Source organism: Zosterops lateralis (assembly GCF_965231275.1).
Source record: "Zosterops lateralis genome assembly, chromosome: 8".
Classification (NCBI taxonomy): domain Eukaryota; kingdom Metazoa; phylum Chordata; class Aves; order Passeriformes; family Zosteropidae; genus Zosterops; species Zosterops lateralis.
In genome coordinates, this window is record NC_139768.1 from 21609142 (window position 1) to 21627724 (window position 18583).

General features: G+C 39.7%; 1 protein-coding gene across 1 annotated transcript in view; it reads right to left on the reverse strand.

The window, feature by feature from the left end:
* Positions 1–18583, reverse strand: part of HSPA12A (heat shock protein family A (Hsp70) member 12A) — a 53747-nt gene that overhangs the window by 15845 nt on the left and 19319 nt on the right. The window contains exons 5-7 of the mRNA XM_083866030.1: positions 15627–15813; positions 14690–14794; positions 12733–12849 (exon numbers count right to left, since the gene is read on the reverse strand). Of these exons, the coding sequence (XP_083722156.1) occupies positions 12733–12849; positions 14690–14794; positions 15627–15813 (409 nt within the window). The remainder of the gene's footprint in view (positions 1–12732; positions 12850–14689; positions 14795–15626; positions 15814–18583) is intronic.

An 18583-nucleotide genomic window follows, 5' to 3' on the forward strand; every position in this document is an offset into this window, starting at 1 on the left:
CTATGATTTTAACATACCCAAAATATCTCCTGAGGAAAACTTCCAACAGAAATGACAGTTTTTAACAGTTCAAAGCACAGCTGATCCTAACAGAACCTCATGAAGAAAGTGCTGAGGTTTTTAGTTTAAAAGCTTTTCTTATAGAGTTTGAAGGACCAGATACAATGAAGAATGTGTTGTTTCACATCATAAAAAGACCATAGAGAGAATCTTTTACAGTAAAAGCTACAAGGCATCCAACATGTATTTTTATATGTAGACACACATATATACACATATACACACATACATATTTTAATATAAATATATATATATGTAGCAATCAATATTTCATACCGTCTGTATACAGTATTTCTACTTCGACCATGACAGAGAGCACATTACATACATATCTATGCATCTATACACAGCACAGAGAAAATGGGGGAAGGGGAGATGATAAAGAACAATGAGCACATAAATACTGCAGGGGAGGAATGGAGCCATGAGGTGGTTTTAATACAGGCTCCAAGAGGAAGACTTAGGCAGTACATCTGTCCCAACATTACGGCCAAGGGACAGATGGGATAAAAATATTGAGCATGCAGAGAAAGAGGAGTGGAAACAGCAGGCAGTCAGCATGAAGGAACAGTGATGCATTTGTTAAAATTATTAATTGCAGGCATTTGGGAATTTGGTGTATTTTACACTTTCTGCTTTCTATCTGCCTCACTCCATGTTCTTGCCCACTGCTGCCCAAGTACTGCTGTAATAAAGATCAGGGATTGACAAGTTAACAGGCCTGAGCAGGACAGATCTGAACAGTGTCTCAATATTCAACATTCTAGAGATCATTCTGGAAGTGGGACAGACACACCAATTTGCTTTTGCCCAGGGCTGCTTATAGCAGACTTCAGCACAGAGCACTGTCTTGACTCCAGCCTGCTAAGGAGATTTTCTTGCTCCCATAACACCCATCAGCAGTCAGCACTTGTGGAACATGAAGGAAGCAGACAGCAGTTTCCCCAAGAACACAAAAGTGGAAAAGTCATCATGGGATTACAAAAATTCTTTGAGCACAAAAAAAAAAAAAAATCTTAAATTCATTTAGAAGATATTGCTGCATTTATACACCTGGAAGAAGAACAATATGAAAAGAACTGCTCTAAAATTCAACCTGGCTCATTTGCCTAAGGACTAGGATTTGATTTTCTGACAGGAGAACTCCCAGACCTCACTCCCTGCAGTAGGACAGGTCTGTGTGCTGGTGCCAGTGCACTGCTGTTCATTTGCCAAGATGCATCATCAACAGCAAACTTCCAAGTCTCATGTAATGGAGCATAAGTAACTTCACCATCCTGGTGCAGGTGAATTCTCACCCTGGCCACCAGCTCTGTTTTTATAGCCAGAGGAGTGTCACCAGGAGAGAGCCACAGCTGACCACAACACATTCCTGACTCCCTGAACAGCATCAGCTGCCAACTGTTAGACTGATTCACCACCAGCAAATACTGAGGTCTGGACTGCAGCTCACTACAGCAGTCTGAGCACTTCAGAGAACTGTTTTCACTCACTCTACATGCAGAATCACCATTACTACAGATTAAAAGATGCTGCCTTTAAAACCCAGCCTCACATGCCAAAACACACAGGAATTAAAAAAAAAAAAAATAATCAATACACTTTTATTTTTTTTAATATTGTACTGTATATGACATTAAAGACAGCATTATAATAGAATATTCCATGCAGTCAGTCTTTTTAAGGCAGGCCTGGATGAAAATGTCCTGTCTCTGAATGATGTAATTAGAACTATCAGCATTTAGCTGCAGTTCTCCACAGTCAAATAGAACACCAGTGTGTTCTTTATTTATTACACCACAGTGACCTCAAAAGAAATACAATGTTAGGAAACACACCATCATTGGCACCTGTTTCCTATTTGTATCCTTGCAAATTATTGAAAGCAACACATAAAGTTCCTTTTTTGTTGTTTTTCCAGAAAGATAAATCAGGTATATTTTTAAGGGGGGGGGGGGGGGCGGGGGGGAAGCCTGACCACTGATTTGTAACACAAGGAACATGCCTTACATGGAGTGCACCTGTTCTTTTGAGTTATAAAACTTATTAAAAGAACTAATTGGATAAATTCTACTTTTTTTTTTCTGCTTTGATATATTTTTAGTCATGTAAGACCTAATTGAGTACTGCTGCAGGGCTGTAGGCACTGCTTTTACAATTAATAAAACATTTCCAGATACAAAAATGTAGTGTAAATAAAATAAATAGATAAACACATGAGAAAGGGCCACCCTCATTACACAGTTGGAAAAACAAGGCACATGGAATAAAAGGCTTTCCTTAGGGTTGCACAGGAACCCACAACAAGGTGGGAATTCCCTCCACAAGCCCAGAACTCCAGTTCAGTGTCACAGCCAAATGCTACTCTTCCCCAACCAGCAAGGTTCCATTTCTGCCCATGGAGCACATGCAGGAGCTGCAGGAACAGCTTCACCACAGCCTTGGGCTCCCATTCTTCTCTCCCAGTTTGTCACCTCAACCAGCTGCATGACTTTAATCACTTCTGAAGCAATGCTGCAGACCAGATGAGTGCAAGGATCCATTTTCCAGCTGGTAGGAAAAACTTTTTAGTACTAAAGCCTCATTTGTAGGCACCAGAGATAAAATTTAAAATTTGGATCTCATGAAACAGCTCCGTAAAGACGATGGGGTTCATTAGGAAACCAAGCTCTGCAGGACATCATTCAGCCAAAACAAGAGAAGCTGAGAATTAACAACAACATTTTTCTATTTTCCAAGTTACTTATAATTAGTAGCAATAGGAAAGGCATGATTGCAAGTTAAGCACTGTGCAGATTGCATGAAGGAAGTATTGTGAGGCTGAATCAAGGCAAGACAAAACAGGGGCTGGAAATTAAGTGCCTTGTGAAACTTCCACTGTTTAAACTAATCAGTTCATTGTGTTAAGGGATTCGTGATAACACCATCCACTTAGTGCCTGGGTAAGTGAGCTCCTCTAATCCTCCTCCTTTTTCACTAGCTAGCACTTTCTCCAGTCCTATGGCATCAGACTGTGGGATGTCACAAATAAATGACTGAGATCTAATTACAGAGGCAGAGCGTGCCAGAAAAGATGATGAGCAACATGGGAAAAGACTCCCAGCATTATTCCAGAGGCACCCGAGAGGAGGAAGCAGGGTTGGCAGGGAGTGGGGTGAGTGGGTACCACAAAGCGTCAGGAAAAGCACAGTGCATGCACTTTTACTGGATCTTTAGCCTGGTGAAGCCTTCAAAAAAGATGTTTGAAAATCACTACACCATCACATACTCTGATGCTTTGCCCTTAGACTTCAGAGTGATGGAGAGTGCTGCAGTACAGGAAATACCGTGGGTAAATAGAATACACTGAGGTCAGACAGCCCAGTTAGCTCTGCCCACTTATCTCTTCAAAGACAGATTCTTAAAATTGCTCAACAGCCACAAAATAAACAGGATTTTCAAAGATTCCTCTTAGTGACCACAGTGCCTTTGGGTTTGCCAAAGGCAGGAGGAAGAGCTGCTGGGTGCTTCCCTCCTTTCAAAATTATATATTCTGGATATAGGAGCCTAGATGAAAACTGAATATTGACTTTTTTGGTTTTTTTTTTCAAATCCAGTCAACACAATGTTTGGGTGGTGGCTGATCCTGCAAAGATCTGACATCTACAGTGGCATAGAGGCACTTCTTGCTTTACAGAAACAAGAGCAATTCACTTTCTCTTAACATTCACTACACATACATGCAGATATCTAAAAGATATACATGAATTACTACATTTTCACACTATTATAGCTAAAATCAGGCCTGTGGCACAGCCTGTCCTTAGTCCTACTCTGATCAGGTGTCACTGATACTTTACATTTCACAAGTGGGAGCACTGTGGATGATTATCACAGCTGCAGAATTCTTTCAGTGTCAGCTTCCCCATCTGTGCAGCTCAAGGATAGGACAAAGATACTCATGTCTGTAAGAAAACTGCTTGAGAAAGCATAAAGGACATCTCAGGCTATGGTAAAATAGTAGTAACTTCATTTTGCAGACAAGGGCAATACAAGCTGTGGAAGATGAAAAAGCCACTGATGGAGAGGCACAAACTGGAAGTTAAGAGACTCCTGTAATACTTTACATTTACTCACTTTGCACAAACATAAATTATGAAATAGTATGAAAAACATAAAAGGATGAAATACAAAGTAAAAATCAGCCTTTCAACTTTCTTTAGGACTTTGAGTTTATCCTGAGAGGGCTCTTTGGGGCCTTAGACATTTTCTCTTCTGCTATGAGGAAGCAGATACTGTCACTATATATTTATACACTATTTCCCTGCTTTTAGAATACCAGGGCCTAGGCTTGGCAGTGCTTTCTGAATTCCCAGGGCTTGCCCATACCAGAAGCCTGTATAAAGGAGCTGAACCCACAGAAAATTCATAACCTTCCCACATTTTCCACCTGGGCTGAACCTACTGCTGCTCCCACTTCAAACAGGGAACTCAGGAGCTGTGGGCTCCTGTGAAAGGGGTTTTTGGGTGAAATTCTCCCACCTGCAGCCAATCAGGATAGATGATAACAAGGTACCTCACATTTGCGCCTGTACAGCTTGGTTTGGTGAACACCACTAGACAACAATTAATTCCAGTTAATAGTTACACAACTCTCCCTTAATAGTTGTGCATGACCACCTATGCTGAAGGACCGAGATTAGCATTTTACCTAGTGAAAATTAGTTTTATGGTGGGAGAAACTCTTGTAGGCCATGGAGCAGGTGAACAGCTGCCTGCAGCTCCCTGAAGGACAGGTCCAAAGACAGCACAAGACAATTTTTCTCAGTCTTGCCAGAAGATAGAAGGAGGGACAAAAGGCACACACTGCAGCCTATGGGGTCCAAAATGGGATACTAAAACCCCTTTTTTACTAAGATGGTGAGGCAGCATGTGAACAGCTGCTCAGAAAGGCATCTCTGTCCTTGGAGTTTTAAAAGTTGCTTCAGTGAAGCCACTGCTGATGCAGTGCTGGCAACAACCCTGCTCCAACGGGAAGGTCAGGCTAGATGACCTCCAATCAACACTCCCACTTAGTGCTTCCAGGACTCTAAAAAGCTGCAGGTATTCTACACTGAGAAAGGCCAGGACTGCAGGAAGGAATCCTTCCCAAAGGCTAAGGACCTACACACCTTTTCTCTCCTTGTCTTTGTGCCTCCTGTGTCAAATCCTTGCATGTATCAGTGAGAGGGAGCCCATCATGTCTGACAGGGTGACAGCAGTAGCAGCCTCACTGCTGCAAGCCTTATCCAGGTCCTCACAGGTTTCTGTATGGATTGTGATTAGAACTTTCATTTAAGTGTCTTGGAATCAAAAGGAAACATTTTTCACAGCACTTTTTAATTATTTTTAAAGCTAAAAATACAAGGAGCACAACAGCCTCAAGCAGTCCTGTAATCCTAAATATGAGTCATGTTAAAAAGGGATGAAACATATGGAAAGCAAGTGGTTCAATGCATCAGGGATGCACAAGCTGAGTTTACAGCACTAACACAATCTGCACTCAAAACAAATTATTTGCCTCAGTCCAGTGTCTGGTCAGAGAAGGAAATTCAGTTCTTAATTAATTCATTCATTGGTTGTAAAGGTATTATGGTCTTAATGGTCTTAATGCTTAAAAACATGAGGGTACAAATAGCAGATATGGACTTCAAACCCAGCTTTTGCATTCAGTTCTGCTACAAGTTTCCTATATAACATTTTGCAAATCAGGAAGAACAAATTTTGTGAAACAATCCACTAATGAAAAAGCATCCACTTCTGAGTACCCAGATCAGTACTAAGGTTTTCAGTGGAGCTGTTGGTCAAGTTTGTTGGAATGACGGGCGCTCAGGCTCTGAATAACCACCCCAGCTGTCTGTGCATGCACATACCTTATAACGTTACTTAGCAAGTTACTTTGGGCCAAAGCAGAATCCATTTGATATTTTACTTCTGTTAATTACTCTATCAGTAAAGCTATTCCTGTGGTAACAAATAACATGGAACATTTCTCCCTCTTAATGGCTGCCTAGAAACTATGGCATTATCTCATTCTGAAAAGGAAGAAAACAAATGGGGCATCTGGAATCATAATGAAGTGTGACTTTTATTTTCAGCACACTTAAAATAATGAATGTGTGGAGCTGCACTGAGTACAGCCAGAACTGCTACATTTGTGTGGCCACTGATTAGATGAACCAGTTTGTTACAGACAGCTAGGCTGTCTGATTGAGACAAATGCCTTTGCTAAGCACAGTCAGACTCCCTCAATTTATTCTTCTAGTGTTGCTATTACCCAGCTAAGAGTACAAATGCTTTACCTGAGCATTTCCATACTTCATATTTTATACATTACTTTTATTATCTATTCTTTTATTTTCAGCCTGAGCTTGGACTTCTTTTGCAGTGTTTGACTCTATTAATAAATTTATAATTACCGGGTCTTTTGGATTTTGTATTACAATTTCCCATTTTTAATTTGTAAAAACTTTTTTTTTTCCTTTAGGAAGGGAGGTGGAACATAAGACAGGAAATATCAGAATTATGATCACTGGTTAACAATTATGAAGCAGCACTTTTGTTCACAGTTCATGGAGAAGGCTCTGCAGTTTACCTGTGCCTATTTGACAAAAAGTTTTATTAAGTGCTCATAAGAAAGATAATTTCTTGCTACACACAGGCAAGGCAGAAGCTTTCTGGGTCATCATGAGAGAGAAAGGGATTTCTCGTATTTGCGAGACATGAAAGAATACTAGTAATTGCAGCAGACCTTACTTAGGACATTAAATCCAGCCTATCACATTTTGGTCTCAGAAACAATCCCAGACACAATTTTCCAAGCAGAAGAATCTTGGATCATTTATTAGGCAATGAACAGCCACAAGAGACTGAAATGACCAACATTTTTCTTTCCACAAATTGCTTGTTTTGTTGTGCCTCTGCCCTCTCATTCCTCAAAAGGTTTCTCAGGTATTGGGATCACAAATAAATCCCAATTGGCATTACTACAGCTGAGTCACATATTGCTGAATGGTAACAAGTAGAAGTCATGTTTTTTGACAAGCTGAAGATAAATGGGACCACATTGGCATTTGGTCCTCATTTGTCCAGGGTGATGTTGCTGCAGTTCCTTCCCAAGGGACTCCTGTCACAGATCACATTTGGGCAGTAACTGAAAGCCCAGCTCCAATGGGCATTACCAAGAATTTTTTGCTGCATTACATTATATCCCCCAAGGTACAGGAGAACATTACTTGCAAGTTTGATGAGTAGCGTGCATTAGAAAGATGAAGCCATTAAATTCTCATAAGCTTTTCAATTTTTCATGTTATAATACTCTAGAAATGCTTTTTGTACCCGGGGCATGCACCAGTTACCACAACAGCAAAACCTGACTCCTTCTATTTAAGTCTCTTCCTAATGTCTCAGGATCTCTCCTTTCCCTTTATTTAGAAACATCCTCATTGTGGGTCCTTATGGCTCAGGCTGATTTTACTAAAAGAGACACAAGTGGCCCTGACTGAGAAGGACCCACACTGAGAAAAATACTTGCTTGCTATTTTCTGTAAGCTGCATCTTGTTCTGTAGTTTGGGCTTTCTTATTTTGCCTCAATATTTTTCACTACAGTTCCAATTTCAGCTCGTATTTCTTTTCTCTGTAACTGAACATTGGCATCTAAGATGTCTTTTAGACCAATCTATTGACCTTTTCCATGAATTTATTACAATCAAACCCATCAATTTTAGACCCTGTCCACACTGAGTTACATTTGTGGATTTCTATCACTCCCTAATGATTGTAGTTTACAGCCTTTCAGACCATCATTTTCTTTTTGGGCTGGTAAATGCCATCCAGCACAGTCTTTCCATCAGCCAGAATGAAGATTCTATTTTTTGGCTATTTCTGTTGCTTTCAGGCAATTTCTAAGAACTTCAGAAATGTGTTTCAAAACTTTGTAAGACCAACACAGACGCACCCTTACATAGAATGCTATGAAAACCTCTTGTTTTACTTGTTCAGAAAAAGAAAACACTCCAAATGCTCCAACTTGTGCCACAAAGTGGACAAACAGAAATGTACAGAACTGGATTAGCAGATGCCTCTGCCTTCATGTGAACCTGGCTGAGGAACCCAAATGTGTGAACAGAGATCAATCAACACATTTTCCACTCTGTAACCTTCACCTCTCAATTAGTTATCATTTCCTAATTAAACAGAGCTATAAGATGCAGAATCTTCTCCAACATCACTCAATAAACGTTCTAATCCTCATGATAAAAAAGATCTTACTATCACAAAAGTGACCCCCACAGCTACAAATAATCAGGATGGTTGATGTATTAACACACTGCTGCCTCACTAACAAGTACTGTTTCAGAAAAATAACCAGCTTCCCAGTGCTGCTTACACCTTCTTAGGCAGTTTATAGCAGAAACCTGTCACACTGTCCCTACACAAATAAATTTTAGCTGCATGTATTTTATGTACAGAAGAACAGATGTATGAGGGAATAAGAGTAGCTTCACAAATTTCGATCTGGTTAAGCCTCCCAAGCCCCCCTTTAAAAATCAAATATACTTTATGTCACATTTTTATTAGCAAGGAATTTCTTGTGCTGTCACATTATTCTTTCAGCAAGTTTGTTTATTTTTTCTCCAAAGGTTTCTCCAGAGTAAAGCAGCATTGATCAATGTAATGTTATTGACCACAGAACACAGCATGTTAAATAATTCTCATTGTGCACATTCCATGACAAAACTGATGTGAAAACAACAACAAATGTTCAGCACAGGAACTGGTTAAATAAAGCCTCTGGAATTTTAGGCTCACATGCTTTAATCCTATAACCTAGACTGCCTCTCTTTTTGTTTATGTGAGCTTACTATGCAAATGATTTTATTTGCTATTTGTAATTGAAAAATAAATCTACTTCAGAGCTCTAGAACTCAATTTCAAAACTCAAGAGTTTGTATTAAGACGAAAAGAACCCTCAGCATCTCAGACTAGACCAACTGACTGATGGTTGAAAGCCCAGAGAGTATTTTGGGCAAGCTTATGAAAATGCACCAGCCTTCCCCTTCATCACCCTGCCCTGAGTGCATTTGTTATGCCATGTTTTACTTTCTTATCTTACAGCCTCTGCATCCACATGTCACACTCCAAACTCTTCCTTAAGACCTTATTCATGTTCAAGGAATTCCAGCCTGCAGATTCTGCTCTGCACTTACTGTGCCCAAAGAATGTGAAGCAGAACAACTGGGACACAGAAACAAGAAAGTTGATGCTATTTACAGTGTCTTATATTTTACTAGTGAGGACAATGGCAAATATGACTATAAACCCTCAAAGACATTACTAGGAATGTAGTGAATGCTGATGCAATGCACACAAACCCTGCAGACATGTTTTGGGAAAGGAAAGTTAAAGCTAAATGAGTTCTACAGAGTTGACACTCTGCTCTTGCAACAGAGCTCTCTCCAATTCTGACCAGACCTCAGCCAGGGTCCCAGAGCTCCAGAATTATCTCTGGATACACAGGAATTAAGCATGAGGGATAGGAAAAAACATCTGTGAACTGTTATTCAGGAATAAAGTAATTTTGATTCAGCAAAATAGTCTGTAAAGACACGCAACTCTTTACAACCTCAGAGTTAGTCCCTCAGAAGGCCCCAGAAAGAATAAACAAATACCTGTTCCAGAGAGGTAGTAACTCAGCTATAAAAATTGCAAAGGATACAAAAAGCACAAAAGATGAATACAGATAGGGCAGGCAGAGTAACAGCAAGAAGCAATGAGGAGTATTTTGCCTATGTAAGTAGATTAATCACAGCCAAGTTTTTGTAGGCATGAAAAAACCCCAGCATTTTTAAAGGGGTCTCAGAAGTGGAAAATAAGTAAGTAATACAGATGCTCATGCAGCTTATGCCTGAGATGACACAGATGGAGCCAAATGTGGGCTGATTCCCTGTCAAATGTGAGGCTACAAAACTCTTCAGTGGCAGTATTCTGAAAAGATACAAACCAGGCCAGACCACAGCTGCTGAAGCCAAGGAAATGATGTTGCAGTAACCAAGATGCAAAATCACTGACAGCTTGGATGAAAGCTCAGCAGTGTTCAAAGACAGGAAAAGCTGTCATGCAGACAGAATTAGCAGGATTTGATAGGCTGCATGGAAAGAGAGAGGAAGAACTGTGACTGAAGGGAACACACAGATTACTCATTCAGGGAGAAAGCAGCACAGCAGCTGGAAGGGGACAATACAGGAGCCCTTGGGCAGACGAGGAGCTCCAGGTTAGCAATGTTTTAAGGCAAAGCAGAGATGAGGGGACATCAGAGGTGCACTGAGATCATAGGCTGGTCAAAAGCTGATGGATGTTGAGCACAGAAGCAGATTTCCAACACTTCTTACTTTACTTTATTAATTCCATTAGCTCTGCCTAGACAACTACTTAACCATTCCAGGAAGGCTGTGCTTTGCACTGTGAACCAGTGACTGAAGCTGTTTTAGCACTTCAGTTCTCCTGGAGCTACCTCATTTGACACAGATTGCTCAGCAGATTTCCACAGCTCATTAATATTTCCTACAAGTTAACTCTCAGCTCAGACTTGTGGCTTCAGTGTGTCTTCTGTTACAAGGTTTCTACCACTGCCTTTTCACACTTTTCTCTACATGATGTCCCTCATTTCCAAGATGCTTCCATCTTCCAATAGCTAACAACAAGAGCTGCAACTTCTGATCCAGCCATGTGGAACATTTGAATCCAGCAAAAGGAATCTGAAAGACTGAATGGCAATTCAGAATTCTGTTTTCTGCACTTGTTTCTTCATCCCCACTGCTTTGAAAAAAGAAAAAATCAGCCATGTGTCAAGTTAACATAAATTATTTCCCTAAACTCGAATTTTCCTGCAATGGATCACACACCCCAAGTTAAAAGCCTTGTCAAACTTTGCTGTTTGTCAAGCTTGCCCATAGAAGTACACAACCACAGACACAACCACAGACACAGACACTAATTAACAACATTCCATTGTGCCACAAAATGAGAAATGCCAAGAGATCTACCTGAACCCTGCCCTGGCTCCTTGCACAGCTCCCACTTCACGAGCACACATGCACACAGACAGCAGGCAGACAACAATATACAGAGAAAATGAATGGGTCTCTAGTGTTTCAGATTTACCTACAACCGTGTCCTTCCATCAGAACTTTAAGAGTGTTTTGCTTCTGGCACTAGCATTAGCAATCCCACAATACAGACTGTTAAGAAAAACGTTGCTCAACATTAGAGATAGTTAGAAACAGAGTCAGAAAAATCTGGGTGCTTCCCCAGGAGCACTCTGCAAATTACTCATGAACTAGAAGATATTTTACAAACTGTGCATTGCATAGCTGCTGCCAATGGGTTACACAAGTCTCTGACCAAAAAATAAAATAAAACCAAACTAAAAATGAATATCCTGATGAAAAGAAGAATGTGTACATCTCATGTATTAGAGACACAAACTGAATTTGAAATAAAGGACATGCATGTGGAAAGTGCACATATCTGAGGGGTGGTTGGGGGGAAAGAGTTAAATGCAGATAAACCTCTTGCTGGCGAAAATAACATTTGAATTTTATTTTATATCCAGACTATCTGGTTCACAGTCCTTTCACTCCTACTGTGGGAAAATGGGAACTGGAAAAAAGTCCCACCAAGGAGGCTCTTTTCTTTCCCTCCTTTTTCCCTTTTTTTTTTTATTTTTTTAATCTTTAAAAGTCTGTGATGACCTAAAGAAAGTAACAAAACAAAACTGTGTCCAGTATTTTAAGCTCAACTTTCCCTAGGGTCTCAAAACTGCATCTGTTCCATGTGCACTGAATTCAGCAGGATACACTGTCCAAGATGACTAAAATATCAGAGTCTGCAGTGAGGGACACCAATACATAAAAGTAAATACTAAGAAAAAGGCATTTAAGAGGTGAATACATATAACTTACAGCTACTGCTGGGTAGAGTTAACTCCTCTTTCAATGTTTGTAGACTGTATTTATACAGTTTATATTAAATTGCCCCAAACACATTTTATCATTTAGCCTATAAACTAGGGCTTTAAAGGGGTATTTCTACATTCAGCCTGTAATATTACCTTGTAGGCAGCTTGTCTCATAAACTGCTTTGCAGGCTGCTTCCAAATAGCAGGCACTGTCCTTTCACTCCTACTGTGGGAAAATGGGAACTGGAAAAAAGTCCCACCAAGGAGGCTCTTTTCTTTCCCTCCTTTTTCCCTTTTTTTTTTTATTTTTTTAATCTTTAAAAGTCTGTGATGACCTAAAGAAAGTAACAAAACAAAACTGTGTCCAGTATTTTAAGCTCAACTTTCCCTAGGGTCTCAAAACTGCATCTGTTCCATGTGCACTGAATTCAGCAGGATACACTGTCCAAGATGACTAAAATATCAGAGTCTGCAGTGAGGGACACCAATACATAAAAGTAAATACTAAGAAAAAGGCATTTAAGAGGTGAATACATATAACTTACAGCTACTGCTGGGTAGAGTTAACTCCTCTTTCAATGTTTGTAGACTGTATTTATACAGTTTATATTAAATTGCCCCAAACACATTTTATCATTTAGCCTATAAACTAGGGCTTTAAAGGGGTATTTCTACATTCAGCCTGTAATATTACCTTGTAGGCAGCTTGTCTCATAAACTGCTTTGCAGGCTGCTTCCAAATAGCAGGCACTGTAATGACCCATCTTACTTCAGTGTTTTCAAAGTCTGAGCCTCCTTGGTCACTGAGCTCCTAAAAAAAAAAAGGAAAAAAAAGGAAAAGAGAGGTGAATACAAAATGATGGGTGTCTACAGGAAAACATTCTTTTCTGCTGGCTCTGACAATAGTAACCCTCTTTTCAAATTTTTCCTGTTACATCCATGCTACAAATCAGAATTACTTCCAACCTGCCAAGAATGTTTTACTGTGCCAAAAGGTGGGATTAAGGTTGAAGCTTTCTTGAGGAGGCCTATAGAAAAGTTTACTGCTCAAAATAAAGTAGAAAAGTTGCCTTTTGCAAAAGCAGCAATTTACAGACTATTACGGCACATTTATGCACATTCTTAGCCACGCTGTGGGATTTGCTGTGAGCTTTAAGAATTCACACTTACACATCGATTAATACACAGAAAAATATTTGGGGTATCACTGATGAACATTTATGTTTTACAATCTGGATTTTTCAATGACTTCTTTATACAACACCTACCTTTAAATCAAATTTTTATAATGTAGTTAACAAGGGGAAGTTACAGTTAACCCCTTTAAAAAAATGACTGATTGGTCCTTCAAAATTTTGCTTTAAGCAAGCATTCAAGACTAGTTTAGTACTTTTATTGTCCTTTTTTTCCTCTCCTTAAAAAAGAGGAAGTCTGTACTGCATTTGCAAATTAGGTGATATACTGACATGTTTTGGGCAAGGTTCCAAGTAAAATGTCATTACCATATGTCCTATCTAAATCTCCATCCAAACAGAGAAAGGTTCAGAAAGCAGGACAACAGGCCTTTAGAATGTAAAAAAATGTTTCTGCGTGTGCTGAGCCAAGGTGTTGTGTTTGTTTAGCTATGCTGCAGTTCAAAAACCCATGCTGAAAAAACAGCACCTTTATACTGCACAGGGCACCACAGACAGACACAGTACAGTCCAAAGTACCAGCTCACTTACACAGCTTGTCTAATTAGTTCCAGGATTCACTCACAAATGGCAGGGATTTAGTTATTAACATCAGGAAAAGGATGGAGCCTGGAGCAGGCAGCACAGCAAATATGTGGGATTTTATCCAACGTTCATATTTGCTAAGAATATCCCCAGTCTATGCACAGGTCCAAGTCTATGACTCCACAACCAACCCCCCAAAAAATATAGTTGAAAATGTCTTTGACAAGCTGAGCCATTTGAGTTGTAGTGGCAGGATTGTTTCTCTGCAGCCATAAGGAATAGACCAGGATCTCAGAGAAAATAAATTAAACCCATTCAAAAAGTAGGTTAGCTTTCAACCACAAGGCTATTTTAAACAGCTCTTGCTTGGATGAATACTCTGATTTGACCCAGGAATTTCTCTGCCCACATTGACATTATAGTGGCACGTTGGAAGCCAATGTTTACTTAACTCACAATTGGCTGTTTACACGAGATTTTAAATCTCAAAACCTGTTTACTGGGGACTTGTATTCCATTGGAGAGTAAGAAAAACAATCTTGTGATGCAAGAATAACACTGTAAGAAATGAGCACTGCAACATTTCAAATCAGAAATGGAAAATAATAAGCTTTTAAATTTTCTTGTCAAATCTACCTTTCTTTTTCCCATTAAAAGCACAGTAGAAAATACCTAAGCCAGTAAAAAGCTATTCAGAGCTCTGCATCACAGTGATGCTATTAGTGAATCAAGCTTGACCTGTGCAAGGGGAAATTACCTCAGGCTGTTGGTGAGCTCTCCAGAGTCCACAGCCTGCCCAGAGTTTCTACACCTGCCTTGCTTTGTTTACATCAAATACAACTTAGGTCAAAGCTTGGCAAGGTTAAAAATATTAAGCTCATATTTATGCTAGTTATAAATACAGAAAATCTTGTTAAGGAAGCATTACCCCACCTTTAATGCCTGTTCCTTAAAGAATTGCAGAGCATAAGCAAATATCTCAAGTGCTTTGACTTTTTTGCCATTTGCAGCTGTCAGGTCTGTCTCCATGGTAAGATTCTACATGAAAGAAAATAACTGGAAGTTATTAAAAGAAAAAGGCAAACATCAAATTAATTCCCACTGCTTGAGGACAGAGAACTCTTCATTATTCACCTGATTAGGAAAAAGTGACAAAACTATTCTGAAGAGGATTTAAATCATCACTTGAATTTCCTGGAGCATGACACTTTGCTGCTTATTTTAGACTTTGTTTTTAAACACTTACCATGCCTACAGAGAACTGCAGGCAGAGAAAGAAACCTGCACTAAATATTAAACAATTGCAGTAGATGCATCTGTAAATAACTGCAATAAAGTTGCACACACAAATATTGAATCCAAGTTGAAAGTACAGATTTTTGTTTTCCCACCAAGAGAAAAAACCAGAAAACACCTCAAAACAGAAAGTACTGGCTGATTCCCAAAGCTTTAAAATGGATTAAGGACAAAAACACAATCAGGAGGAATAATGTCAAACTAATGGCACTTGCAGCTCTGGCAATGAATTCTGAGTGAATTTGCTTGGCTGCTCTAGAGCTCAGTTTGACTCTTATATCCCATTTCTGCTGACCAGATTTATTGAACAAATCAACCTCATGCAGACACCCCAGACAGGGCATAAAGATCTAAGCAAAGCAGATACTGAACTTCTAAGATCTACAAGGAAGGCTGGCAAGATACAGTTGCCAAATGCAGTGAGAAACAACACGAATCATAATGCTAACTGAAGAGTTTAATTTACTCAATTTACTCTCTAAATGCAGAGATGCTTCACTTCTAGTTGACAAAAATTTAGTAGTGTTTAGAGGAGAACAACTTGAGTAGCAAACACAGTTTGGGTATTACTTACACCAGTGGTGTGCAGCTTCATCTTAAACTTTTCAAAATACAACCAGTGCTTTGATTCAGTGGGATCCAAGTCATGGTAGAAATCTCTTGCAGCATAACCAAAGCTATGGAACTTTCTCTCTGGTGTTAGGAGGATTGTGGTTGGGGTCTTCTGATTGGAAACACCTGGATCTCCACCTTCCCATCGTCTGGACAAAAAGTGAAACAGCTCCAGTAAGTGATGCTCAAGGTTAGAGCAGCAGGAAAAAACAAGTGTATCATGAGAAAAAGCCACATGGTGGCAAATTGCACAGATTGCTTTTCCCTCCAAAGACAGTAATTTCAAACATTATAATACCAAAATCAAGTGGTTTTATTCCTACCTAAGAAAAAAGGAGTGCAATTTTCATTTCATGTAATTCAAGACGTTTTTGTGGTTACTGTATAATTCTTAAGGATATATCACACTCAGATGAGAACACAGGTTCCCTGAAGCAAGCCATACACAACTAGGGAAACAGTTTTATATTTCAAATTTCTACCTAAACCAACACATGCAACAAATATTGTAGAGAAAAAAAATTCAGTAATTATCCAAGAACATTACTAATAAAACCCCAAATATGGCCTTTTCAGTTGTGATTCAGAGTTCATGAATGGTTACCTTCATTCATGAGACATTTTTCCCATTTTGAATTAGGCACCTGCTTAAGTCATCTAACATCACCATGGGGAGGTTGATTTAATCCCCATTTCTGTCCCAGAATATTCTCTGAAACAAGACAAGCCACTTCAACCAACATCTGATCATGTGCTTCATTTCCTAGACACCTGAAACTCTGAATGTCCCCATACCTGCAGATGCTGAGTCCTCTGCACTTTCTATTCATGTGAAGTTGATGGATTTTGTGTTTCAAATGCCCAAAATACTGTGCAAGTTTTAAACTGTCAAAAATGAAGCAGACTTCTCCAGCCTCCAAGGATCTTCTGTCACTACTGGTGAATAAAACTATCCCATCTCATCAAGATTGTGAAGGTATCTTTGGGGGACACCCATGAAAGCTTTAAGGCAAAAGTAACCCAAAGCTTCTTTCACAGAACGGATAAGGAAATAAATAAGGAAATAAATAAGAACATTGAATATGGGAACACCCAGCAGCAGGAACTGAAGGGGGGCATGGCAGGACAAAAAGGTCAGACAATACAAAGTTGTAGAAACAGCTGTGAGCATTCCTGTCTCCTCATTTCTCCATTTTTTTTCATTAAAAAAAAAGGCAGAATGGAAGAAACTCACATTACTGTTCCTCCCCCCACCATATACAAGCACTTTCTGTATGAGAAACAAACATTTACCAGAAAACATTTTCTTAAAAAGGCATCAGTGGAAAATCTGTTTATGCTCTCAGACATAATCATAACACAGCTCAAACAGGAGCCAAGTTAAGATCACACAGGCAACTGCATTCATTATTAAACTGCACGTCGATTGCTTTTTCTAAAGATAGCAGAACGCGCTTTCAGAATATACTCCTGCCAAAGCCCTCATTCTGAGGCATAAAAAGTCTGCCTTGCTCTGTGGTAGCTGTCTGTGTGACATAGGAAGAGTATGCAGAAAAAATAATTTCCATTTCACTCTCAGAAATAGTTGAATCCATTGAGGATTAATTGACCTCCAGAACAAGGCAGAAAACTGACACGGAAATCTGCAATCTAAAGGGTTGGTACTTGGCAAAGTAACAAGGAATGGGATCTTCTGAAGTGCTGGGACCCCTTCAGACCATTCCACTAGATCAAACAGAGCAAAATCTCTTTTTTGCACAAGCAGGATAACATGTCTGAACTTCCTTCTGTCCTGCAGAGGACAATTCCACTGTCCTGCAAGCAGAAACAGCATGATGAGGAGTGGAATGATTTCCACATTCATCCACTTGGTAAAAACTTTCCTAAATCTGCCTAGTTCCGCTGCTCAGCCTCTGAGCTATGATCAGCTGGCAAGGGCTCTGCTCCAGGCCATTTCTCCTAACCTGCTGCTAGAAATGCACTTGGTCAACTCCAAAAATCTTTGAGTAGGTGTTACAGCAAACATATGGTTCCAATGCGAAGAAGCTGGGATCTCACAGCTCATGAACAGAAAACACTGCTATTCCAGCAGATTGTTAAATCCCACACACCCGCTGCAGGCAGAGAGGAGACAGACTGATATCGTTTTTTGCTTGGAATCATTAATGATTCATTCTGAGTCACTGGTGGGAAATGCCATAAATAGGCTGTGGCTAATAACAATGCTGCTTTGTTTTTCATTATGGCCAGGCACATTTTCTCTTTCTGGAACAAGCACACTTAAGGTGCAGCTTAAATGAAGACAAATTTATGTCCAATGCTGCGAGATGGAATTTTCAAAGCCACCTGCAGAATTGGATGCTCACTTCCTGATGAGTTTCTGATGGAAACTGGACGCAGTAATTGCTCAGCACTCAGTTCTAAAGCCCTCAGCTTGTATTACTGTTCAGTCACAGAAAGGACAGTAAGGAAGGAGAAGAAGATGCAGGACTCTACAGTTTGCAAACAGAGATTTAAAAATATTCCCATGTGATGTTTTTCTAGAGAGAAGCAGATGCAAAAGCATGGGAATGGTAACTCCTGGCTGCAATACTCTTGCCAGGTGGAGCCCTGGCCTCACTCCAGTTAGGGGAGGATTTTAGTCAGTAGGACTAGGACTGCAAACACTTTCGTTTGCAGTTTCCTTTCATGGTACCAATACAGGGAAAATAATGGTAATAATTAGGAAAAATAAAAAGGAAATGCCTATCAAAAGCATAAATCTTTACAAACCAGAATTGCTGTAACTGCACGTGGGTGATATTTGTGCAGTGCAGAATCACAGTTAAAAAAACTGTTCAAACAGAACCAAGGTAGATTTCTTTCAAATGTAGACATATGAGTTCCTAGGCGGATACAAAGGGGAGTATCTGAACAGAA